This window comes from Mauremys mutica, chromosome 22 (assembly GCF_020497125.1).
Source record: "Mauremys mutica isolate MM-2020 ecotype Southern chromosome 22, ASM2049712v1, whole genome shotgun sequence".
NCBI classification, from domain to species: domain Eukaryota; kingdom Metazoa; phylum Chordata; order Testudines; family Geoemydidae; genus Mauremys; species Mauremys mutica.
In genome coordinates, this window is record NC_059093.1 from 10,510,327 (window position 1) to 10,537,043 (window position 26,717).

General features: G+C 46.6%; 1 protein-coding gene across 5 annotated transcripts in view; it reads left to right on the forward strand.

Moving 5' to 3' along the window:
- Positions 1 to 26,717, forward strand: part of B3GAT1 (beta-1,3-glucuronyltransferase 1) — an 87,529-nt gene that overhangs the window by 48,380 nt on the left and 12,432 nt on the right. For 4 of the 5 annotated variants that reach the window (XM_044996868.1, XM_044996866.1, XM_044996867.1 and 1 more), the window contains exons 3-5: positions 19,136 to 19,258; positions 19,394 to 19,540; positions 23,010 to 23,518. In XM_044996868.1, coding sequence (XP_044852803.1) covers positions 19,136 to 19,258; positions 19,394 to 19,540; positions 23,010 to 23,518 — 779 coding nt within the window. The remainder of the gene's footprint in view (positions 1 to 19,135; positions 19,259 to 19,393; positions 19,541 to 23,009; positions 23,519 to 26,717) is intronic. The other variant, XM_044996871.1, reaches the window with a different exon arrangement.

Here is a 26,717-nt window from a genome sequence, read left to right on the forward strand (position 1 = left end):
ATTACCTTCATCATGCGTCTTTGTTGCAAATGCCAGATTGGTACAAGTCACATTGCCCTGTCACTGACATCCGTTTCAGGACCAGTTTGCACTAATATCTGTGCAACTGCTGAACCGGGCCCACTAACTCTTTGAGCCTCACAATCCTGGTCCACAAGGTAGCTAATTAGTCTCTTCATTTTGCAGATTCATAGATTTCAAGATCAGAAGGGAACATTAGATTATTCTAGAGAAGGTTCAGAGAAGGGCAACTAAAATGATTAGGGGTTTGGAACGGGTCCCATTTGAGCAGAGATTAAAGAGGCTCGGATTTTCAACTTGGAAAAGAGGAGGCTAAGGGGGGATATGATTGAGGTATATAAAATCATCATGAGTGATGTGGAGAAAGTGAATAAGGAAAAGTTATTTACCTTGTTCTCATAATATAAGAACTAGGGCCACCAAATGAAATGAATGGGCAGCAGGTTTAAAACAAATAAAAGGAAGTTCTTCTTCACACAGCACATTCCTTGCCTGAGGAGGTTGTGAAGGCTAGGACTATAACAGGGTTTAAAAGAGAACTGGATAAATTCATGGAGGTTAAGTCCATTAATGGCTATTAGCCAGGATGGGTAAGAAATGGTGTACCTAGCCTCTGTTTGTCAGAGAGTGAAGATGGATGGCAGGAGAGAGATCACTTGATCATTGCCTGTTAGGTTCACTCCCTCTGGGGCACCTGGCATTGGCCACTGTCAGTAGACAGGATACTGGACTGGATGGACCTTTGGTCTGACTCAGTATGGCCGTTCTTATGCTTTTATGTTCTAGTCTGACCTCCTGTACATCAGAGGCCATTGAATTTCATCCAGTTACCGCTGCATTGAACCCAATAACCTGTATTTGGCTAAAACATACCTTCCAGAAAGGCATCTGTTCTTGTTCTGAAGATATCAATAGATGGAGAATCTCCCTCTTCCCTTGGTAGTTTGTTCCAATAGTTAACCACCCTCACTGTTAAAAATGTGTGCCCTATTTCTAACCTGAATTCGTCTGGCTTTAACTTCCACCCTTTGGTTCTTTATTATGCCTTTTCCCTATAGATTAAAAAGCCCCTTAGCACCCAGTATTTTGTCCCTGAGAAGGTACTTGTATACCATAACCAAGATGGAGGAAGCTGAGGTACAGGGAATCTAAGTGATTTGTCCAGGGCCATGTAGGGCCCTGCCAAATGTGTCACGGACAGTGAAATCTGGTCTTCCCCCGTGAAATCAGGTCTTTTGTGTGCTTTTACCTTCTACTATACAGATTTCACAGGGGAGACCAGCATTTCTCAAATTGGGGGTCCTGATCCAAAAGGGAGTTGCAGGGGGGGTCACGGTATTGCCAACCCTCACTTCTGTGCTGCCTTCAGAACTGGGTGGCTGGAGATTGGCGGCTGTTGGTCGGGCGCCCAGCTCTGAAGGCAGCACCCCACCAGCAGCAGAGCAGAAGTAAGGATGGTAATACCATACCTTACCCTGTGCTGCTGCTAGCGGCGGCTCTGCCTTCAGAGCTGGGATCCCGGCCAGCAGCCGCCTCTCTCCAGCTGCCCGGCTCTGAAGGCAGCGCCGCCACCAGCAACAGCACAGAAGTAAGGGTAGCAGTATCACAACCCCCCCCGCCCATAACCTTACAAACCCTCCCAAATTCCTTTTTTGGGTCAGGATCCCTACAATTACAACACCGTGAAATTTCAGATTTAAATAGCTGAAACTGTGAAATGTATGACTTTTAAATTTCTATGACTGTGAAATTGACCAAAATGGACCGTGGATTTGGTAGGGCCCTGGAAGGAGGCAGTGTCAGGGCCAGGTGTAGAACTAGGGTAAGCACCTCAATTGAAAATGGTCAGTCTATCTCTGGAAGCTGGGCGAGCTGCATAGCTGGTACGTCCAGTGCCAGGCACTCTGACCTAGAGTTTGACTAGGACCCAAATTTTCCCTCCCTGAGCCAAGCCTGAATAGCTGGGCACAAGGGGGTTTATGTGGGGTGGGAGGAGGAGTCCTCTTTTTTCAGACTCCCGAATGGCGAAGGAGCCACTCTGCTTGGGACTGTAATAAGAGCTGCTGGTGTGGCCCTGTTCAGGTGGGGTGGGGGAAATAGCCTGGCCTGATCCCCCTTGCAGCCAAGTTTGCAGAGGTGGGTTCGGTGGAGCATGGCTTCTTGGTGTGCAGGGGGCATGGACTCCCTGTGTGTTGGAACCCCATTGGGAGGTGGGGTCCGTCCCAACCACCATGGAGAAACGGGTGAGGAGAGACTTTAAAATGACCCCTCCCCTTGTTTCCAAGCGGACGGGTGGGTGGGTTTATGGCTGCACTAATGGACTGTGGGACTGCGAGCAGGGATTGATCGCACTGTAAGTTGCTGAGTTATTGTTGGATGTTGTGCCTTTTTTTTTTTTTTACCCCCTCCCTTCACTGTGGCGTTTAAAAAAATCAATGCTAATCCCTTGGTCCCATTAGTGACTTGTACAGAGGTCACCTCCTGGCAATCTCTATCCCTCCTCTACCCCCGACTAAGCAGGGCTTGGAAGCTGAGCCATACCTTTAAAGAACCCATCCAATAGGAGTATGAGCCAGGGATCTCCTCTGGCCATAAGCTCTGGTTGGCACTGGCTGGTGCCCACCTGCCTGTTGGGTTTTCCGCTGTTCTCCCGACTTCAGCCTGTCCCTCAATCCCAGCCTGACTGCAGGAATTGGTCTTTGTGACTCAGTGGGCAGCACTGGTTCCTCTGAAGTGGTGCTGATATTATATGCCCTCAGCATGGCATCGGGGTGCTTTGATGCTGGAGTTGGTGTTGCTCAGACATGGTGGGGCGATTCAAGACCCTGTGGCTCTAGTAGGATGAGTAGGATGCAGTAGTTTTAACCCAAGGGTTCTAGTTGTTAAGGATTGACAATACACTCATTCTGGAGACATCTTGCCTCCCAGAATTTCACCTGCATTTTCAGTTGAATATGGCCTTCCTCTTTGCTTCCTGCCCTGAGCTGTTGGTTGTGTTAACAACTCTCCAACTGTCCCCCAGATGCAGCCACATTTCAGTGGTACTGGCATACAAAGTCCAACACTTTCAAAAGTGACTTGATTTTGGGTGCCTCCGTTTTTCAGTGCTCAACCTGACACCTCTCAAAAGGCTCTGAGTTTTCAGAGTGCTGAGCCACCTGCCTTTTTAAAATAAGGCCTCTTCTAAGGGGTCCCAGGCTGGCCACCCACAATCACTAGTCTCTTTTGGAAAATCCTTGGCCAAGGTCCGTAACACAGCTCTGGGATCTTTCAGGATGATGGCACCAGACAAATGCAAAGACAAATTGCTCCTGTCCCTCTGTCTGTCACCTACTCACAATAGGAGAGAGGCAGGTTTCTCACTATTCTCATGTTACAGTCAAAGTGCTGCAAGGTTTCATGCTTTTTCCTTTTAAATATTATATTAGAATTGGGTTATTAATAATTTTTAAAATAGCGCAGGACTCCTTTTCCGTCTGGTTTCAATAATTAAAAATAAGTGCTGACACCTCAGAAGCAGGGGCTCGCACACTGAGTTAGCAGGATGTTTTCCAGCTGACGTTCACAGTAGGGAAAGGCGTGTGTGGGAGAGATGTTCAAATGGCTCTGATTGATTGCTGAGCAGGGAAACAGGCCCTGCAGAGTTCCCTCTGCCTCTCCCAGCCACAGAGTCAAATGGCAAGGTTGTGTGGGAAGTGAGAAATGTCATCTCCACGTCTATAACAGAGAACATAATGCAGATCCATCTGGGAGATAAAACTGGGGAATGTGGAGCTCTGGGTGCAGGCCCCATCTCCTGCTAATTGACTCATAGGCTCGAGTGTCTTTAGGGTGGTCAGCGGCTCCTAGGATTGTCTGCTATCCTTGAAACTGATGAGGAGTCTGGAACCCAACAGCAAGAAGGAAGGGTTCTCGGGTCTCATTTGTCCACTGTTGGGGGAGGCAGAGAGCTCAGGGCAACTTCTTCACTTGAGGAGGTTGGAGAAAGACTGTTACCCCCCTGTTCCCTCCATGGATCTCTCCTACTCCTCACTGATGCCTTGCTGAGGCCCTGGCATCGTGACAGAGTGGGAGGCCCAAGCACCACTGGCAGAGCCATGCCAGCAGCACACATTCAGCCAGCAGCAGGATGTTGCCTCAGCAGTAACTACTCAGCTTAGTGTCCTAGGTCTCCTGCTCTCTTGGGTCTGTGCAAGGCTTGTCTCACAAGGAAAGGCACAGCAAGTTTTCAGGGGCTGGATCTTAGTTGGAAGTCAGTTTCAATAATACAATGCAAGGTATCAGCAGTGATCCTGGCATGGGTAAATCTGTATAATGACAATTGCACTTTTAATCCACAGATCTCAGTGCACGCTACAAAGGAGGTCATTATCCCCATTTTACATATCGGAAAACTGAGGCACAGAAATGAAGAGACTTGCCCAAGGTCATCAGTGGCTAGTGGCAAAGCTAGGAATAGAATCTAGGTCTCCTGAGTCCCAGTTCACTGCTCTATCCACTTCCCCCATCCCAAAGTGAATACAACGGTTGTGAGAACCAAAGGCTAATTAGGGGGGGCTAGTCAAGCTTTTAGCTTGTCTGGCTGGTATTCACCCAGTTCCTTTAAGACTCTTGACCCATTTGCTTATTGCAAGAAATGTGTCTTGGTATCAATTTATAAATTTAATTAAAACTCATAATATAAACTAAAATCAAGAAAACATCGCCAAAGCTAAAATGTTGTTGTTACTTACTTTGAAGCAAGAATAAAGGCCAACAGCTATCAAATCAAGGTCAAATCAATGAGTTAGACTCATCATGAAATAAGTTAAATCATCAAATTAATACTCAAAATAACCAACCCTTATAGATTTTTTGAGAGGATTTTAAGAAAGTGGCTGTCAGCTTGGTTATAAATCCCAGCAAAAGAGTTTGATCAATGTCCATCAAATCTATAACTTGGAGCTGATTAAATGTCTTAATACTGAAACCAAATTATTATCTCATGTCTGAACCACCATCTCAGAGCCAATTATAGAGCTGCCTTCTTGGAGTTCTATTCCTGTGCTGTGGCTAACCCTTTCCTCCCACCAAGAGAGCTATTAGCAATACAGACCTGAACAGAACACTTTTGAGAAGCATCACTTTGACAACTCCTGTTTACCAGAAATTCCAGGCGACAGTTTCAAATCCCTCAGGACTTTTAAACATAGAACACAGAACAGGCTAAAACTAATAGTTCTGTGGGACAATATCTAGGGCCGTTTTGGCCAGGGAACTTCTCCTGGGGCCTGCCCCATGTGGACTTCAGGGATGGCCAAGTCTCTCCATCTCTGTGCCTCAGTTTTCCCATCTGTAAAATAGGGATAACGACCTCCTTTGTAGCGTGCACTGAGATCTGTGGATGAAAAGTGCATTGCTACACTTCCACACCTTAACCTTAGAGAATCTAACCAAACTGGGGCGACTCCCAGCTAATAAAAACAAAGGACAGCAGTGGAAAAAAGAAAAGATACTGAAGATAAATGGGGATTCGCGAACTCTTCAGCTAGCAGTCTTCTGGACTGTGAGGGGAGGAGCTGGAACTGTAGGCAAGGAGCCAGACAGTACTGTTGTGCTAGAACAGCACTCCTTGCTAACAAACCTTCAGGTGCTGGGAGACTGGTGAGAGGATGGCAGAACCTGTTAGTTCATGTCTTGACTCCTCTTCCCCAAGATGTCTGGGTCTTGGGGATTCAGAAACATTGTCACTAGTTTCAGAAAGTTTGACATAAAAATATCATAAATATAGGGTTTTTTCCAACACCCAGTCACTCAACAGTCACCCATCAGCAACATTAAAAATAACTTGACCAACTCATGATTAAAGTCATTGTTCTTTTTCCAAATGAGACAATTTATCATAATTTTTCTATTTGGAAGTGGGCTATAAATCAAACAACTTATCTTCTGGAATTTTCATCTTGATAGAGAAAAGTTACTTTAAACCCCATCAAAATGAAACTAGTTTAAAACGTAAAATATTTTAACATGTATCTAAAGTCTGTATTCCTGTATATGCTATTTCTCACTCACAGTGGAATTATAGGAACAGGTAGTGTGGTCCAGTGGTCCATCCCATGTCAAAATATACCAAGTAAATATCCTTGAATCAAACACCAATAAGTTCTCATGTAGACTTCTGACTTTGCCTATCTATACATTTTGATTACTATTGATGGAAATCTTTTTGTTGGTTTGCGTGTGTACAGTGAAATCAACATTTATTGACATTTACAGAGAAAAATCCAAACCTAAATATAAAGCATGGCCAGACTGGGTGAGAGGCGGGGTCTATGTAGTCTAGCATCCTGTCTCCAACAGTGGCCAGTACCAGCTGCTTCTGAGGAAGGTGCAAGAAACCCAGCAGTACCAGTTTATGGGATAACCTGAGCCCTGGGAAAGTTCCTTCCTGATCCCTTTAAATTAGAGGTTGGCCTAAGCCCTGAAGCTTAAGGGTTGATATTCCTGCTAAAATTCTTCTGCTTTTTTAAAAATGTTTTATAAATCTGGATAGTCTTCTTATCCATATACACAACTAATCTTTTTTGAATCCTGCTAAATTCTTGGTCTCAGTGGTATCCTGTGGCAATGAGATTCCACAAACTAATCGTGCAATGTGTGAACAGGTGTTTCCATTAATCAATTTTGAATTTGTCACCTTTACATTTAATTGGATATCCCCTTTACATAAGAACATAAGAAAGGCCGTACCGGGTCAGACCAAAGGTCCATCTAGCCCAGTATCTGTCTACCGACAGTGGCCAATGCCAGGTGCCCCAGAGGGAGTGAACCTAACAGGCAATGATCAAGTGATCTCTCTCTCCTGCCATCCATCTCCATCCTCTGACGAACAGAGGCTAGGGACACCATTCTTACCCATTCTGGCTAATAGCCATTTATGGACTTAGCCACCATGAATTTATCCAGTCCCCTTTTAAACATTGTTATAGTCCTAGCCTTCACAATCTCCTCAGGTAAGGAGTTCCACAAGTTGACTGTGCGCTGCGTGAAGAAGAACTTCCTTTTATTTGTTTTAAACCTGCTGCCTATTAATTTCATTTGGTGACCCCTAGTTCTTGTATTATGGGAATAAGTAAATAACTTTTCCTTATCCACTTTCTCAACATCACTCATGATTTTATATACCTCTATCATGTCCCCCCTTAGTCTTCTCTTTTCCAAGCTGAAGAGTCCTAGCCTCTTTAATCTTTCCTCGTATGGGACCCTCTCTAAACCCCTAATCATTTTAGTTGCCCTTTTCTGAACCTTTTCTAGTGCTAGAATATCTTTTTTGAGGTGAGGAGACCACATCTGTACACAGTATTCGAGATGTGGGCGTACCATGGATTTATATAAGGGCAATAATATATTCTCAGTCTTATTCTCTATCCCCTTTTTAATGATTCCTAACATCCTGTTTGCTTTTTTGACCGCCTCTGCACACTGCGTGGACATCTTCAGAGAACTATCCACGATGACGCCAAGATCTTTTTCCTGACTCGTTGTAGCTAAATTAGCCCCCATCATGTTGTATGTATAGTTGGGGTTATTTTTTCCAATGTGCATTACTTTACATTTATCCACATTAAATGTCATTTGCCATTTTGTTGCCCAATCACTTAGTTTTGTGAGATCTTTTTGAAGTTCTTCACAATCTGCTTTGGTCTTAACTATCTTGAGCAGTTTAATAGGCAGCAGGTTTAAAACAAATAAAAGGAAGTTCTTCTTCACGCAGCGCACAGTCAACTTGTGGAACTCCTTACCTGAGGAGGTTGTGAAGGCTAGGACTATAACAATGTTTAAAAGGGGACTGGATAAATTCATGGTGGCTAAGTCCATAAATGGCTACTAGCCAGGATGGGTAAGAATGGTGTCCCTAGCCTCTGTTCATCAGAGGATGGAGATGGATGGCAGGAGAGAGATCACTTGATCGTTGCCTTTTAGGTTCACTCCCTCAGGGGCACCTGGCATTGGCCACTGTCGGTAGACAGATACTGGGCTAGATGGACCTTTGGTCTGACCCGGTACGGCCTTTCTTATGTTCTTATGTTCTTAGTATCATCTGCAAACTTGGCCACCTCACTGTTTACCCCTTTCTCCAGATCATTTATGAATAAATTGAATAGGATTGGTCCGAGGACTGACCCTTGGGGAACACCACTAGTTACCCCTCTCCATTCTGAGAATTTACCATTAATTCCTACCCTTTGTTCCCTGTCCTTTAACCAGTTCTCAATCCATGAAAGGATCTTCCCTTTTATCCCATGACAGCTTAATTTACGTAAGAGCCTTTGGTGAGGGACCTTGTCAAAGGCTTTCTGGAAATCCAAGTACACTATGTCCACCGGATCTCCCTTGTCCACATGTTTGTTGACCCCTTCAAAGAATTCTAATAGATTAGTAAGACACGATTTCCCTTTACAGAAACCATGACTATTGCTCAAGAGTTTGTTTAACTATGTGTCTGACAATTTTATTCTTTACTATTGTATCAACTAATTTGCCCGGTACCGATGTTAGACTTACCGGTCTGTAATTGCCGGGATCACCCCTAGAGCCCTTTTTAAATATTGGTGTTACATTAGCTAACTTCCAGTCATTGGGTACCGAAGCCGATTTAAAGGACAGGTTACAAACCTTAGTTAATAGTTCCGCAACTTCACATATGAGTTCTTTCAGAACTCTTGGGTGAATGCCATCTGGTCCTGGTGACTTGTTAATGTTGAGTTTATCAATTAATTCCAAAACCTCCTCTAGTGACACTTCAATCTGTGACAGTTCCTCAGATTTGTCACCTACAAAAGCCAGCTCAGGTTTGGGAATCTCCCTAACATCCTCAGCCGTGAAGACTGAAGCAAAGAATCCATTTAGTTTCTCCGCAATGACTTTATCGTCTTTAAGCGCTCCTTTTGTATTTTGATCATCAAGGGGCCTCACTGGTTGTTTAGCAGGCTTCCTGCTTCTGATGTACTTAAAAAACATTTTGTTATTACCTTTGGAGTTTTTGGCTAGCCGTTCTTCAAACTCCTCTTTGGCTTTTCTTATTACACTCTTGCACTTAAGTTGGCAGTGTTTGTGCTCCTTTCTTTTTGCCTCACTAGGATTTGACTTCCACTTTTTAAAGGAAGTCTTTTTATCTCTCACTGCTTCTTTTACATGGTTGTTAAGCCACGGTGGCTCTTTTTTAGTTCTTTTACTGTTTTTCTTAATTTGGGGTATACATTGAAGTTGGGCCTCTATTATGGTGCCTTTAAAAAGGGCCCATGCAACTTGCAGGGATTTCACTTTAGTCACTGTACCTTTTAACTTTTGTCTAACTAACCCCCTCATTTTTGTATAGTTCCCCCTTTTGAAATTAAATGCCACAGTGTTGGGCAGTTGTGTTTTTCCCACCACAGGGATGTTGAATGCTATTGTATTATGGTCACTATTTCCAAGCGGTCCTGCTATAGTTATCTCTTGGACCAGCTCCTGCGCTCCACTCAGGATTAAATCTAGAGTTGCCTCTCCCCTTGTGGGTTCCCGTACCAGCTGCTCCATGAAGCAGTCATTTAAAGTATCGAGAAATTTTATCTCTGCATTTCGTCCGGAAGTGAAATGTTCCCAGTCAATATGGGGATAATTGAAATTCCCCACTATTATTGTGTTCTTAATTTTGATAGCCTCTCTAATTTCCCTTAGCATTTCATCATTTCCCTTAGCATTTCATCCCTTTGTCTTATAATAAGAGAATGGGGTGAATTGAAGTTCCCAATCCACCTTGTCTATCCTAGTCATCACAGCACAGGCCTGGGAGTTGGGAGATCTGGATCCATTCCTGTCTTAGACACTGACTCTCTGTGTGACTTTGGGTAAATTACTCAATCTCCATGTGCCTCAGTTTTCCCGTGTATAAAATGGCAATAATGATACTTAACAAAAGCACTTTGAGATCTATGGGTGAAAAGTGTTAACGCACCTTTAGAGCCCTTGGAAGGGGGCTGTGTTCTGTGTAACCAAGGTTCAAACGTGGCAGACAGGCAAGATTTCCAAGTAGCTCTGGTTAAAACTTTTGAAATGAGAAATGTATTTGTGAGAAATGGCCTTTTTTCAGAATCTGAAAACTTTCAAACAAACAGGTCCTCTTTGAAACCCGTGGTATGAAAAAATGTTTTCCATTTTTCAAGCAAGCATAGGTATGTGTGTGCATATGTATGCGCCGGTGCAGACATATTTAGAGGTGAAGATTTAATCATGTATCCAAGGAGGTTCTCCTTTATATGCTTGGAGGAAGTATTACCTGGTAGGGAGAGCAGAGAGACTAACAATCAAGACTCCTGGGTTCTATTCCCAATCCTCCTACTGACTCATTGAACAAACTTAATCACGTCCCTTCACCTCTCTGTGCCTTGGCTTCACCATCTGTATACAGGTTCTCTGGCTGTATTGCGCTCACAGGAGTGTGGCAAAGATATTGTGCTTGGCTTTGCCCATGGTCATGGAGTCTGAGCTGGGCAGAGGTGCCCTGGAGTCTATATCCCTGTGCACAGTGTACTGTAATCCACTCCAGACTGTGATGGCCTGTGGGACATACGGCCTGTGTTGAGCCTGGCCTTTCCTTATCCTTTCTTGGAAACTGCTGGATACCAGTCAAGACTGATGGGCTCCCTGGCAGGAGAGATGCTGCTGCCATCTTAGCAGCCGCAGTGGCACTACAGAATAACAACCAATGGGAGGGCAGGAGGGGCTCTCCTCTCAGCCCAGCTGATCCAGTGTGGGCAGTGCTCCAGCCTAGTTCCTTACTGCTTTTAGCCAAATCCCCGCTCTGTTGGGGAGCAAAAGACGGCATGTGTCACTGCATGGATTCTGAGGGACAGCCTGGGATTTCCCATCTGCAGTACCCCAGAAGCCTTGGTTACCTGGAGATGGGGACTCTGCCCCTGCCCCCATCCCTGTGGTGGCCCTTCTGGCTGGCGTGCAGAAGCACAGTGCACTCCCAGAAACTAAGCCAGATAGAGTGTGACAGATTTGTGTTACCAATTTGCCTGGGGCTTTAGGTGATTAGGCTGAGGGTGCAGGATTTTTAAGGGAGGAGATGAAGCACACCAAGTGACTGGTTTTAAAGCTTTATTATTTAAATAACAGTGGTGAGTGCTGGGTGCGCCCCATGTTACTTGGAGGAAGGAAGAAAGCGTTAGTGGCCGAGCCCTAACCCACATTTATACTTACATACACACAACCCAAGGCTGGCCAAGCTTGGGTGTAAAGTAAGAAGTAGAGGGAGAAGGGTAGATGAGTGTTGTTTTTGTGCACAGGCCGTTTACAGTTTGCTGTTGATTTTTGACTTGCTTTAGCTTTTGGGAGCGTTTTAAGCCCTGGGTTTTTCTAGGGGCATTTTTGTTTAGGGACTTTTGCCCCCCGTGCTTTTGGTACCAGTTTGAACTGGCCTTTTGCGGCTCCCTTAGGTTTTTCAAAACACACCAGCTTTAGGGTTGTGAGGCTGTTGTTTTTTAACTTACTGGCCTTTGCAATTTGTTTAGTTTTGCAACCTTGTTAGGTTTGTTTGGTTTAGGGGTTTTTTTGTGTGTGTTTTGTTTTGGGGGTTTTGTATCTATTGATTTTATTTTTACACGCTTCTGGCTGTTTGGCAGCAGAGAGCTTGTTTGTGTGTGTGGTTTTTGGGCTGCAGTCTTTATTTTTTTTATTTTTGAGCCTAGCTATTGTTGAGTTAACCTGTTTTTTAACCCAGGGGACCGCATGGGGGGGCGCAATTTTTATTGTGACAAGAGCACCCAACATATGGCCCCACATACCCAATGCACTGCAGTCTCTGCCTGCAGCACCCCTTAATATTCTACTTCTGGGCTCCTAATACAGCTCTGGGGCTGCTCCTCAACCCCCAGCCTCTCTGCTATTTGAGCCTGGGTCCCTCTGCACAGCTCAGACATGGTATCTCAGTTCTGACCTGCAATCCACCCTACTTCTCCAGTCCTGGTCTCCCAGCACAGTTCTGATCCACTTCATCCCTGGCCAACAGCCTCTCCTGTTATTCCAGTCTTGGGCTCCTTTCCACGACTCAGCCGGTGCTCCTCAGTCCTGCCCTACAGGAAACCTCTGCTCATCTAGCATGGGACCCCTCCTGAGCAGCGTCATGGCCCCTCTGTGGGTTTCGTGATATTGACAATACGAGAGCAAGCAGGTAGAGATCCTCACAGAGGTTTTATTTGGGATGCGAGAGAGGTTGTGCAGCCTGGTTTCCAGTGGCAAAGGGCACCGAATTATGACAACTCTTTATATAGTGCCCAGGCCACCTTCGGGCAAGATGGTAGATGTGATCCCTGCCCTGAGGAGCATCAAATCGAAATGGGCAACATAGATAGTTGAGGGGCTATAACAGAAAGCCAAGGACAGGGTTGTGGTGATTAGCACCATCACAGTATTATCGTGTTAGTTAAATATGTCAGTGCCATGTCTTGTCTTGTCTTGCTCAGGGCCAGGGCTCCCTTCTTCACGCTGCCTGGTATGTTACTCTGGAAACAGTTGCTGTGAAATCAGTGGGCTTACGCATGGCTTAAGGTACTGCTTGCTAGGCCCCGTAGCAGCACACCGCTTTCAACATTGGCTTACGTGCTTTGGTGAATATGTATAGACTCAAGCATGTGCTTTGCTGAATCAGGGGGTGTGTGCGCGTGCACGTGCATGCGCGCCTCGTTGTGCTGCCAGTTGTCTGAGGTGTGTTTTCAGGTTTATAGAGATGACGATGGAAAACCTCGCCGCTGACCTTGGGCCGCTGGTTCAACATCATAGACTTCTGGCCCATTGGAATAAGCTATCGTGTTTAGCTATCGTGGTTGAGTTTGTTTTTCTGCTGGACAGCAGAGCAGCAATCTGTGAGTAATAGATAATTTGAATCGCTTGACCTGCCTCTAATCCTTGATTTAATTTGAGCTTTGCTTCATGCATCCTGGTACATCAGCTCAAGCCTGGGTGCTCCATTACACATCCTCCTGGGATCATTGTAGTATTGAGTTCCCCATCCCCTATCCCACACGCAAGGGAGTCAGAGGTTAAAGCTGGCAGCTCTGATTAACCCCCCATGTGCTTCTTATTATGCACTGGCTCTGAGTCCTTTAAAAGAAAGCATGCCCATTCTGTTCTGCTTAATAACTGCACAGTAATTAGCTTCACAATTCTGCTACTATACTTATAATAGCCACCATTAAAGTTATAGAGGTTTAGGCAGTAATGGTTTACAAAGTAATTAATGAGCAAGAGGTTTTATTGCTACCTTTATTTTTAGATTGTGTTTCACAGGGGCCATCTCTGCCAAACGCCAAAATCTCAAATGAAACGTCTTCCAGTGATGTTCCCTGCTCCCCTTTTCCCAGTTCTCCCTAATAACCAAACCTGGACTCATCAGGAACTACTACCTCTTTGATAGCCAATTATCTATATTTCCTATGTGTTGTCCAGTAGTTAAAGCAATGAGCTGGGCATCGGAGCTGTTTGCAGCTCTGTTACTGACTTGCTGTGTGACCTTGGGCAAATCTCTTAACTGCTATGTGCCTCAGTTATCCCATTTATAAAATGGAAATAATAGTGCTTCTCTAGAGCAGCAGGTATTGTGAAGCTCAGTTTGCTAATATTTATGAAGTGCTTTTGAGATCCTTGGATAAATGATACTATTGAAAGGGAAGAATTTATTCTCATCTCATCTTCTGGACTAAAACTGGATCTTTGGGCTTAAAGCTTATAGCTCTGGGCTCCTTCCAGTCCTGTTGAGTTGCAGCACTTTAGTGCCAAAGTTGCATGATGTAGTGTGATGTTCAACTCCACTGAAGTTTATGGGTCAGTTCCTATTGTGCAGCGCCCGCTGAAACCAAGGGGAGTTTTACCAGTGAAACTGGCCTATTTGCAGTTACAGCAATCAGTGAATGTGGCCCCTGGAAATTAGAACTGGGAATTAACTTCTGATTTGCCTAATTCATCCCCAAAGTCATTTTCCGTACAAGACAGGAGACTCCAAAAAGTCAGTGCAACTTAAAATGTTGTTTGCTGGCAGGGAATTCAGCTCATGTTTAGCCCCAAATACAAGTTTTGTAAGAAAATTTATCTTTCAAACTGTCCTGTGAATAGACATGGTTTGAGTGGAATATAGTGGCTAGCACTGTACCGTGCACCTTCTGGGCCATCATCCTGTCTGTAACGGTGGCCGGACCCTGCAGTGTCCAGTTATGGAATAACCTGACCCCAGGGCAAGTTCCTTTCTGACTCCTAGTTGTTAGACGTTTGGTTCATGCCCTGAAGGATGAGGGTTTGTATCACTTCCAAAGTTGTTTGTTTTTGTTTTTAAAGATGTGTTGTTGTAATTTTGGCTCATCCTGTTATCCAGATAAATATCCAGTCGGTTTTTCAGTCCTGCTAAGCTCTTGGCTTCAGTGATGTCTTGCAGCAATAAGTGATTTGAATATTTACATAAATTCAGTTTAAATGTTTTTATATTAATTTCCTATAAACATTCCCCCATGCAAACCAGGAAACCCAAACACAACAGCATGAGGGCTGTGCATGAAAAAGGGATGGTGAAACTGACTATAAGCCAGATTGCAAATCAAAGCAGCCTTGTTTCAAAAGTTAACAAGTGACACAGCTGATGTCAGGTAAAGTCAATATTTAAAAAAAAAAACTTCCAGTGTTTGTTTATCCTTCGGTATTGTAATGTATTGACTGTGCACTGCTGCTCCCTACTGGATGGAATAATAACTACTCCACTGTGTGTCATAGTCATGCTTGCAGTGAATCAAAATGCATTTCTGGGAAAGAAAGGCTTTTCAGCCTAAAAGAAACACTTGTGTTTTGTTTGAAATATTTTGCCGAAAAAAGGCAATTTTTTTGTTTTGTTCTGAGTTGAAAATTTGTTTTGTTTCAGTTTTCAAGAACCCAAAGGGCAATATTTTATCTTCATTTTTCACAGTGAGGCTAGCCCAAAGGTGCCCTTCCCTAGATCTAGCTAGGCTTGGGGTACCCAACCAGAGCAGTAGTGCATTCTCCTTGCTCTGTTCTGCACGTGGCTATCCCATTCTGGGTTGACCATTTCTTCACTATCCTCTGGTCCTGTTATGCCCTTTTCAGCCTGCGGTCCCATTATTACTGTGATGGTGCCTAGGAATCTCAGTCAAGGATCAGGGCCCCATTGTGGCAGGTCCTGTCCTGACAAGAGACCAAGGAAGAGGGTATCCGCTCCTGAGAGGGAGCAATCTAGGATTCAGATGGGAGACAGCAGATGGGCAAACGAGGTGAGGATGACTTGGGAGTGAGGTACTGATGAAATGAACAGTTGAGCAGGAAAACAGTTCTGCTCTACCTGGTTCCTTAATTCATGCCAGACGAAGGTGACTAGTTGGCACTGCAATAGAGAGAGGTCTCATGGCGGGGTTTAAAAGAGGCTAAGGTAGAAACTTTATGAATTTGGAGGGTTTTTTCCATGTATGGTAGGGATCAGGATGGGAGAAAACAGGGGATTGAGGGAAGGGTGGACAAGTGGATGATTGTGGCCAGCATTATCAGTCTCATAAGAAGCCTCCTTTCCAGGGGAGAAAGTTTCATAAGCTGCTGTTCCAGCCATGCTAAAATAGGATGGCTGCTGACACATCCAGGTACTTCCGGAATGGCGTGACCTCACACGTCATGCTGGCAGGGTGGGGTGGGGTGCTCTACAAAATGGGGACCTCTGTGTACTGTGCTTGTGAGGTCATGCCAGTGGGGGTGGAGCAGCGCGTTCTGATACTGGACAAAACCATTCTGGTACCGGACAGGGAGAAGTGTTAACAAAAACAGGACTGCCCAGCTTAACACCAGACGAATGACCTGCCTATGCTAGAAACGTGTCTCTGTGAGGAAGACGAGTGTAACTCCCAGGGAAGGAAAGGTCTTGTGATGAGAACATTAGTCACAGTTCAGGGGCACTGATTACCTAAATTTGCATGGGGTCCCAGGGGCCTTTACGGCTTGACAGAAGCCCTGGATTCCAGGAGAGTTGAGGATTATTAGGGAAGGAAGTGTTTCTGTGGCAGAGTGCCCGTGAACTCTCTGCCCTCTGCTGCCATGGGGGGAATGAGGGCAAGCCAAACCCACTAGCTATCCCCACTGGGCATGGGGCGGGCTGCATTGACCTCTGGCAGCTGGAGAACCGGAGTGGTAGACAGTTGACATGAGAGCAGTTAAGTACTCTGCAGCCAGTTATAGGGAATCAATGCTGAATAAGGCCATGCAGAAATAGCTGGCATGTGCTCTCCTCTGTGTCAATGGGAGGGAAACCAGTACAGCATCCCGCTCCCTTTCCTGCCCGCTGTATGGATTGCAGGGTTTGTCTGTCCGTGGGTAGGATGCTGGTGAATTGGCTCCGGAGCAGCAAGTGGAGAAAGCCTTGTAGGTGCATCCACACAGCATCTGGGATGCGTGATTCCCAGCTCAGGTAGACACATACATGCACTAGCTAGCTCATTAACTAACTCCCAGGTATGTACTTGGGCAGCTCACTCAAGCAGAGCCCCCTGCTCTAGCAAACATACTCCCCTGCTTCTATATAGATGCACCTTCTAAGGCTAGAGCACTGAATTCCAAGGTGCCTGCCCTGGGTGCCATCCATTGGGATCGTTTGCCAGCTGCTGTAAGTTGGCGCTCAGAAGCTCCTTAGCGTGTCCATTTCTCCTCCCGCTTTCCAATGGTACCAGCTGTTGCTCAGTGCGTTCACGGCATAGGTACCCTACTGAGCAAGGAGTTCGGTCCCTTTAGAGCTGCACGCCACAAGAGCTGTCCGTGGAGAGACTTTAAGGTTGCATTTCGAAGAGCAGATGCTATGGCTGTGTAAGTGGGTGCAGGTCTTAAGGTAAATGACCCCAGAGCTCTCTGCCCTGTGTTCAGGAAACCACCAGGGCAAGAGGACGAGGCCAGCTGTGATAAGACTTGATCTCCCCAAGGTGCTGTGTGCATGACCCAGTCTGGCTTAGGAGCCAGCCTCTGCTTGTGTGAAAGGGAAATCCTTGCTGGCAAGAAGCTTCCCTTTGTCCCTGGTGTATGTTGTCTGGACAAAGCTGCTCTCTGGTGCTGAGAAATCTAAGCTGAAGGAGCAACTAGGAGTTTGTTTGGCCACACAAAGCTCCTCCTGGACTCCACCTTTGAACCGGGTTGTGAAAGCCTTTTCCTGTTAGTTTATGACGACGGGGCAATGGGAAGCTTGGTTCCAATAGATGAGATCCTCCACCACTGGCTGCAGCTTTCCTGATCCTTCGTAGGCCCCTCGAGTGTTATTGGGGTCTGTCCTTTTCCTAATATATCTGCTACCAGGGTAGGTGGCAACTCTGATTATACAGAATGTGTCCTGTGATAAGAGGCTTGAATGAGGCCTAGTGTGTGCCATGAGCCCTCAGAAGGGCATGGTACTTGGGCAGTATGGACCTGCAGATCAAACCCTATTGTTGAGGACCCTACAAGGTCTTTGGAATGTGCACTAGCACGTATCCCACCAATGAGAAATCTTTGGATGTGCAGTTTGTAGCTTTCATATAAGCATCTGTAGATACCCTAATGTCCCAGCACAGTGTGTGTGTTGGGGGTGGGGAGAGAGGGGGACAGGGGACCTAAGAAGTGAGCAAGGTGAGGGCTCCAGGGTACAACAATGCAGGAGAAAAAGACAAATCAGTCAGAGGTTTTGCTGTGTAGGCAACTATTTTCCTGAACCCAGTGCAACTCACCCTGTATCAGATCCTCCCCCGCCTTTGGCCAGGGTATTCCCTGGGTGCCCCTTGTCTTCTGCAGTGCAGGGGTTTGTGTGGCTGGCTAAGGCATTCCCCCCAGGGAGCAAGTGCACTAAACCACTGTCTGTGTTTGCAAACTGTCCACCCTGCGGGTGCCGGCTAAGTGCTGTACACTGCTTGCCAAGATAACACCTAGATAAAATACAGTCTGCTTAAAACTTGTGTGTGCTTCTATTGAATCAGACTAAGCCAGTGTGGCAGCTTAATATACTCCAGTCTTGGCAGTTCAGAGAGGGTGGAAATAAATGCAGAGCAAGTCTGCAGGAGGACAGGAGACCAGAGGCCAAGGAATAGGTTCCTCCAGGTGGTAGAAATGGGGGTGGGAGGGGTTGGGAGATTTGCACTGGGGTTGTTATAGTGACACGTGAAGTGCAGAGTAACCCATGTCATTGCAGCAACCTCCCCAATAGCATTTGAATTAAGATCTCCCATCAGAAGGGGGTAGCACTCGATTCTTTGCCAAGCCCTCCACCTGGCAGAGAGCAGCACAGTTCAGTGGTCAGAGCACAGGACTGGGAGCCAGCTCCTGCATTCTAAGCCTGCCTCTACCACTGGTTTACATGTCAGGCAAGTCACTGAATAATTCTGGCTCTCTGCTTCCCTGCCTGTACAATGGGAGCAGCACCTCAGAGGGGGCTCCGGAGGCTTGCTTAGTGATGAGAGATGCTCTGAAGACGTAAAGGGCGTGTTATTGTCCCCTCCAAACTGGCTAGTGCCTCCTACTGGCTAGGATACTCCTTGATTTCTCCTTCCTTCTGTGCAAAGCTGGGAACAGGTACCATACGGGGGGTGGGGAAGGTTGGCCTTTTTCTCACTGACCCGGCCTTGCTGCTTGGGCCATTTACAGTTTGCCAGTAGCAAAGCAGATTGAAAATCTGCAGAGGTCAGAATGTGATGTGGCTGTTTACAGCTCATGGAGGCTGATGTACTGCTGCAGGGCTCCTGCAGGGCAGCAAGAGGCTAATGCAGGCCACAATGGCAGGTGCCAGTTGCTGGATATGCTCTGGGATCCATACACACGACTATTTGCCTAAAGCTCATGCCCAGGTGCCCATTTCTCACCTGGGGGAGGGCTCAGAGGCACTACGCTAGCTTCTTGCAAGCCGGAGCTTGCTTGGCTGCTCTGGGACACTGGAAATGCAAAGCCCTGAACACCCAGAGAACTCTTCTCCTGCCTCCTTGGCAGCTTCTCCTGCTCCTTCCTCCCGGGGAGGGCTTGTTAGCACCAGGGTGTCTCCCTGAAGAGCAGCTGTTCCCAGAGCTTCTCTCTGCCTATTCTCCTTTGCTTTGTGTTTCAGGCTTCCTTCCTGCTGGGTCCCTGAAGCTCCCACCAGTGGCTCTGGCGACGCCTTGTGAAAGCACTCCCTGCGTGGCCTCCAGCCTGTGCAGCTGTTGCATCTCCGAACCTGCTTCTGCAATGGGTGGGTTGTGAGCGCTGGTAAGACCTGCGAGCCGTGTCGCCTTTGCTGCTCTCTTTCTGTCCTTGTTCCTTCTTGCCCATTTATTTCTGTTCTCCATGTGCTCTGCTGTTCTGTCTCTGGGGTTTTCGCTGTCAGGTAATGAGGAGCTGTGGGTCCAGTCAGTCTTGGAGATGCCGAAGAGAAGAGACATCCTGGCTATCGTGCTGATAGTTCTGCCCTGGACGCTGTTAATCACCGTCTGGCACCAGAGCACCATTGCTCCGCTGCTTGCAGTGCACAAGGGTGAGAGAAACTGACCAGCCCATGCCACATCCCCATGTCTCATTCCATCCCTTTCATGACAACCATGCTCATATCTCCACTGGTGGCCCATGCTCAGGCAGCAGCCTCCCTTGCTCTGTTACAGGGAAAGCCCAGAGCTTAGCGGGGGTTCTTCCTAAGATTCAGATCCTGTGGCTTGGAAGCTGGGCAGTTTACTGTTGGGAACTGGATAGCTCCTGTGGTCATAAATATACAGTCTCTAAGACAGAGCCTTGAAAGACGATGTGGACCACTGCCCAATGGCTGTGTTTCTTACTTAGAGGAAGCCATCAGTGTGTGCCCTGCTCTAGGGGGGAAAGAGGAAATCCCTTCTGATGGTCCCTGCAGAAGTTCATCCTGTAGAAGTTAATGACACATTTTGCAATAAAAACAGTAGCTGAAGCAATGCTGACAAATGCAGCAGAAAATATCTCCCAGGGCCTCCAAACAAGCTGGGTAAAGAGCAGTGGACTTGAAGCGCGAGGCTGGGTAGCGCATTCCAGTGTCGAGGGCCTGGGGGGAGGGAGCTCAGGACTTCCTGCTTGTCTCCCCATCTGGATTAGAACTTCAGGAGAGAGGCAGCCTCTAAATTACCTAGCACCCAAGCCACAGAATCCAGTTCCGGTCTGGAGTAACTGAGATCAGATGTGGGCAGATGGTTCTGAGGTGGTGAATTTTTGCTCTGTTTTCAGAGTGGCAGTAATGTCCAAGGAGCACAAGCAGTGTCGGGCAGACGCCGCCTCGCCCAGCACATTTGCCAGTATCCCTTCTCTGCCTTTTCCCTGGGCCCCGCTGTCTCCTGGGTTCCATCTCGGAAAGGAGCACTGGCGTCTTTGTAGGGAGGAAGCTAAGCTCTGTTTCCCCATGCTCTAAATTCTCTTCCCCTTACCTCTCACTGTCCACCGGGTCCCCTCTCAATATGGTGCGGCTTTGCCTTACTCTCTTCCTGTAGTCTGATGTGTTATTTAAATCTGGCAGCAGCTCCAAGACCTTTTAAGTGGCTTCACCTCCTCCCCTAGATGAACTGTAGGAGAAAGGCACCTCTGTATGACTCTGCCACACAATTGGCTCAGGACGGCTCTGAGAGAAGTTATAGTCCCGTCCCCCCCATTCCCCAGAGGTTCAAGTGGGCAAGAGCTTGCCCCACGAGCCTGGAGAAGTGCAGTGTAACAAAGAGGAGAATACTGGAATTCAAAGGCGAGCGTGTTGATGCTATTAAAGGAAAATGGAGTCCCGTCTCCCCACCCCTCCAGGCTCAGCTCAGTGCCCTGGAAGGGAGGAGACACTTCTATGAATGAATGGTGACCTGAAAGGTAGAAGGGCGGCCTTGAGGGTGTGGCACAGGACTGGGTGTGGGTCCTGTTTCCCAGTCCGACTTCTGACTCACTGGTACACCCTAGGCAAAACATTTTCATGCTCTGTACCTCAGTTTCCCCATCTGTACAATGGGGATACATTGGCTTGCCTGAGAAGGGTGTTGTCAGAATAAATCCATTCATATTTGTAAAGCAGCTTTGAGAGACTTGAGTGGGAGGTGCCAGAGATGAGAAGAGCAAATTAGTGTTGGCCAGCATGGTATGTGAGGAGTGGAAGTGCGAAAGGATTTAAAGCTAAGGGTGATGACTAACGATCCCATGTGTCCTGGCCAAGTTCCACTTTGTCTAATTATGTTCTGCCTCTGTGCTATCAAATACATTTCACAGTTTATTCAGGGTGTGAATTGCTTCCCGTGTTTCAGATTTCTAGACTACTGGGCTGTGCACAGTGGAGGCAGTTTATCTTAGAAAGGGCCTGATCCTGGCAGGTGCTGAACACCTTATCCACCTATCCGTTTTCACTGGAGCTGGGGATGATCAGCTACTTGACATATTGGGTCTTAAGTCACTTGTGGTGTTTACCCCAGCTTGATGGGTGATGCAGAATAACATAGAAGGATATGCCAAGAATGTAGCAATTGTTGTAGTGGGTCAGACTTATGGTCCATCTACTCCTGTATCCTTTTGTCCTCTGGTACTAGCCACTATTGGGAAGTGTTAAAACCCCATATTACACTATTATCACATGCTCTGCAGACCATGGTTGGCTATATCCTGCACCATAAGTGTTGATATTTTCATTAAGTTTGATCATCCCTAGTGCAATTGTAGATTATGCTCTTAATGATACTAATGGCAGGGCTGCAGTTCCCTGGAAATGGCAAACATATGAATAGGCTTGGAAGGATTTCATTTTTACTGATAAACTTCAATTTTGTTGTGCACACACAAACAGACAAAATGTTTCCATCCATAATAATCAAAATTTACAGATAGGCAAAGTAAGAAAAATGCTGTTTGAGAAATTTAGTTTGATTTAAGGATGTTTACTTTGTGTATTATGATGTGATGCCAACAATATGTATTTTAATGGTTATAAAGCTTTGCTGTTTTGAATCTCAACATCTACTGTCATTAAATAATTATTCTGACCCTACAACTATGAAAATTTAAATAGGTGAAAATCAGAAAAAAAAGTTAAAAATAAACATTGGTACTATCTGTCAAAATTTATAAAAAACTACAAATCGAAATCAACAAAGCTTACACGTGAAGGTTTTTCTTGTCTGAGCCAACATAGAGTGAAACTCTTGGCAGAGGATTCTGAAGTCCTGGTTGTTTGTACCTGTTGTACCGTTGGTAAGAGTTGTGATGGTGTTGCTCATATCTGTAATGTCCTGCACATATCCCTCCAAGATTCCTGACCAGGACTTTGGAACAGCCACATAAGAGACTGCCTCAAAAGACCATAGGCCTCCCTGGAAGGTTAGTCGGAGCTGTGTGAACACTTGTGAAGTGACTAGATGACATATTTCAAGATCTCAGCTCAGTGCCTGGATTTAAGGAATACCTCATAAATGGGATACAATGTTACCCTGGCCAAATCCCAGCATAAGCCAATTCCATTCTGTTGACCCATATTGTGTCTGCAGCTCCCACTGGTTATGGTATTCACTTGCTGTCCTGAGCTGTTGCTATGCATTCATGCACAGCTGCAGAGTCCTGCCCTGGTGGCAGGAGCCGCTCCATGGGGGCATGGAATACAAAGTACTTTGGGATCCTTTGGGTTTGGCAGGTGCTGTATCAGTGTCAGAGTATCTGTTATTCTACACCGGTTTGTCGCACTCGGTTGTTGTTTCTTTGAGCCCTTAAAGCTTGTTGTTCTGAGCAGTTCCCTCCTGCTAGCCTGGAGCTGTCAGAACTTTGCCTATGTGGCTAGTTCACCAGCTGGCATCTCTGTCTTGTGGGTTCTTTGTTTCTTGCAAAAGGCCTCTGTTTTCCAGCTTTGCTCTCAGACCAAGAAAGTGATCTCCCCTGCTAGCAAGCTGCCTGCTGGCTATTCCAAGGGAGTGGTGGTGAGGAGATTGTTAGAGGACTGACTGTGTGTGTTCTCTTTCTCTCATGCCCTTGTGCAGATGATGGTGGCGACTCCAGGCGTGATCTGGCCCAAGGCTCAGACTCCAAGGAGTACTGCCTGTCAGACCGTGACATTGTGGAGGTGGTGAGGACAGAGTACGTTTACACCCGCCCACCCCCATGGTCGGACACCCTCCCCACCATCCACATCATCACCCCCACCTACAGTCGGCCGGTGCAAAAGGCGGAACTGACACGTCTGGCCAACACCCTCTTGCATGTGCCCAACCTGCACTGGATCCTGGTGGAGGACTCGCAGCGGCGCACTCCTCTTGTCACCCGGCTACTGCGGGACACGGGGCTGAACTACACCCACCTCAATGTGGAGACACCCCGCAACTACAAGCTGCGGGGAGACATGAGGGACCCCCGGATACCGCGCGGGACCATGCAGAGGAACCTGGCCCTGCGGTGGCTGAGAGAGACCTTTAACAAAAACAGCAGCCAACCTGGGATTGTTTACTTCGCCGACGATGATAACACCTACAGCCTGGAGCTCTTTGAGGAGGTAAGATGGAAGAGGGCCTGCTCAGCTGGGTTACGCTCCCCTCCATCCCCACTGCCTGAGCTTGCAGGGTCGCTGGTGGCCAAGCCCAGGAGCATCCATAACAAAGTTACTGCTTGCAGCACAGAGTAACAAGGCACTTGATGTCAGTGATGTGCTCCAGCCAGCAGGTAACACGGTTACGCGCTGTCCCAAGCCCAGGGCCTGTCATCACCACTTAGTTTAAGTAAAATACACCCTTAAAGCAATGTCATTTAAACCACCTCTCAGCATGCTCTGGTGCCCGGGCACCAGGCAGTGAAAACGGGGCACGTTTGCTAATGTTAAAGGGACCATGGGAAAAGTAGCGTAGATCCCACATTTAGGATGAGGGTCTACGGATGGGGTGGGGGTACCGGGCATTGCTGTTTGTGCCAATTCCAGAGCCCATCATCTTGGATTCATTCAATACGTGTTTCTGGGGGTCCTGCCATTCGGGGGGATTTGGTGACTAGAACTGGACGAATAACTGATCAATTTGCTGGTGGTATCGAAAAATCAAAAATTCACTTTGGAGCAAACTGATATTTTTTTTTAAATGTTGGTGAATCAAAACGTTGGAAAAAAAATTGATCTAGATTTGAAGCATTTTTTAACATTTAAAAAAAAATTCACGAAGTCATTTTGAATCAGAATGTTTTATTTAGAAAATGTAAAAACAAAATGTTTTTTTTTTCTTAAATATTTTTGGGAGGTGGGTTTGAAACAAATTCAGTGAACCAGACATGAATCTGTGAAACATTTTGCTGTTGTGGTATCTGCATTTTTTGCCACAATAAGACATTTTAGTTAAAGAAAAAAAATGCCCAGCTCTAATTGTGACCCTCAGTTACCACTTCCTTCCAATCCGCCCCAGGTCTATGCTGCCCACTCGTATGAACTCCCTGCTCCCAGCAGACCTTGGCTATTCCTCTTTAGACTGTCAACTTCATTGATTTCTGTGGGAATTGAGGGCAGTGCCACAGGGAAAACTGATCCTCTGGCAGGATCAGGCCCTTGTCTTAAATGGAAGGCTCCCTGGCATCATCTTGGCTGTTCAGGGTAGAGCCATCTGGCTGGCTCCTCCAGTCCCCCTTTTTCTCCACTTTGCAAAGCTGTAGCAGTATAAGCTATGGTTGCTTCTTGCTTAATTAGTGCTGTCTGGAAATGCATCCACTGTGAAACCTTCACTGGTCTCTCTGGGCCTAAGCACAGATGAGTGTGCATGTGAGAGATGTTTCCCCATGCTGCCCGGGGGAATTTCACCCTGACCTTGTACCTAGGGCATCTTCCCCAGATCACACTGCATTTGGCTTGTACCATCGTACTTCAGGCATCACTGGGCTTTCCCTCGTTTCCTCACCGTTTGCTTGCCCCCACCTCAGTGTCTTTATTACTTAAATTCTGTCTCTGGCAAGAGCCTGCTCTGCATAGATCCATGACTTCCCTCAGGGTAAATAGAGCCCTTTCAACGTTCTCAGAACAAAGTCAGGCAGTACAATGGTTGCCCTTGCAGGACATCTTGTTCAGAGACGCATTGTGCGATTGTCTCTCCAGGCTGCCGCACATGCATGAAAAGCAGGCGTTTGTCAATACTTGTTTGCTTGTTTGTTCTGAAGAGCGTAACCCTTCAGATTCTGCCACTGAGTTGACCAAACCTAGGCTGTAAACATGCAAGCAGTGCTCGCCTCCGGGGCTGCTGATTTGCAGCATCCAGAGACAAATGGGCTCCCGGGATTTTCTGACTCAGCTCAGGGAGACGGCTAAAATCACAGCCTGAATGTCTTCCACTGTTTCCTTCCAGAAGTGGCTTTGAGAGAGGACTGAATTTATCTGAGTCTTTTCATAATTTCTCTTCCTAGTCATGTCTGCTCTGCGTGTTTGTATGTGTGTACATGTGCATGCACGCTCATCTAGATGTTACAGAAGATAAGCATCAAACCTGGCCTGATCTGTAGTGCACCTCCCTCTGGGCCTTGCCTGTAGGCGGGCTAACTAATCTCAATTGGGAGGCATTACTTTTTTTTTCTTTCAAGAGGTGCTGCTGAACCGAGCCTCAAAAGGCTTTATTCACAGTGTATGATACCACCCAACAATGATGCTACTTTCATTGTAGTCAAGGGTCACGAGAGTCCAAAGGAGAGCATCAAAAATGATAAAAGGTTTAGAAAACCTGACCTGTGAGGAAAAGTTTAAAAAAAAAACTGGGCAGGTTTAGTCTTGAGCAAAAAAGACTGAAGTGGGGGACATAAGTCTTCCAATACATTAAGGGCTGTTATAAAGAGGGCAGTGATTGATTGATCTCCATGTCCACTAAAAGTAACATGAGAAGTGATGGGGTTATTTTGCAGCCAGGGAGATTGAGGTTAGCTATTAGGAAAAACTTGCTAACTATACTGGTAGTTAAGGGCTGGAATAGGCTTCCAAGGGAGGTTGTGGAATCCGTCATTGGAGGTTTCTGATAAGAACAGGTTGGCCAAACACCTGTCAGGGGTGGTCTTGGTTTACTTGGTCCTGCCTCAGCATGGGGAGCTGGACTTGACTTCTCAAGGTCCCTTCAAGCCCTGCATTTCTGAGAGTCTGGGGTGGGTGATAATGGCTGAAGCCAGGGAGCTCAGAATGAAGTCTGCATGGAGTGTATTTGACGGTCCCTATTCCAGCACAAGCATGTTCCTGAGGGAAGGATTCTATTTGTTTGGAGGTTGTGTATGTTAGTTCAGAACAGGCTTCCTCTCTTTGCCTTGTATTCCTGGAGGTGTCATCACATGATACAATCTTTAATTCCTGGAGACTCCAGGACAATCCTGGAGGGTTGACAACCCTATCCTCCTCCCCCTGAAACCTACCTGCATTAAGAGGCACCAGGCAGTCAGTGAAAGGAGCAGCACAATAAACATGGGTGACTCTTCTCTGTGGGTAAGGGGTGCCATCAGCATGTGTGTAATGCAAAAGGGCAAGTGCCTTCAACTCTTCAGGTCTCGCTCACTGTAATTAGCATTCACGAGATTAGCTCAGGGAAATCCCCAGTCTGAGGGTCTGGGTCAAAAGCAGAAGGTGCAGCAGAGGGAGCATACTCCTGCCAGTAGAGCGGAGACAAGACAAGGGATAAATCGCTGCTCATCCCATTTGCTTGGCGTTTACTAGGTAGCCAGACTTCTTAACTGCCCCTCATTTGAGAACCACG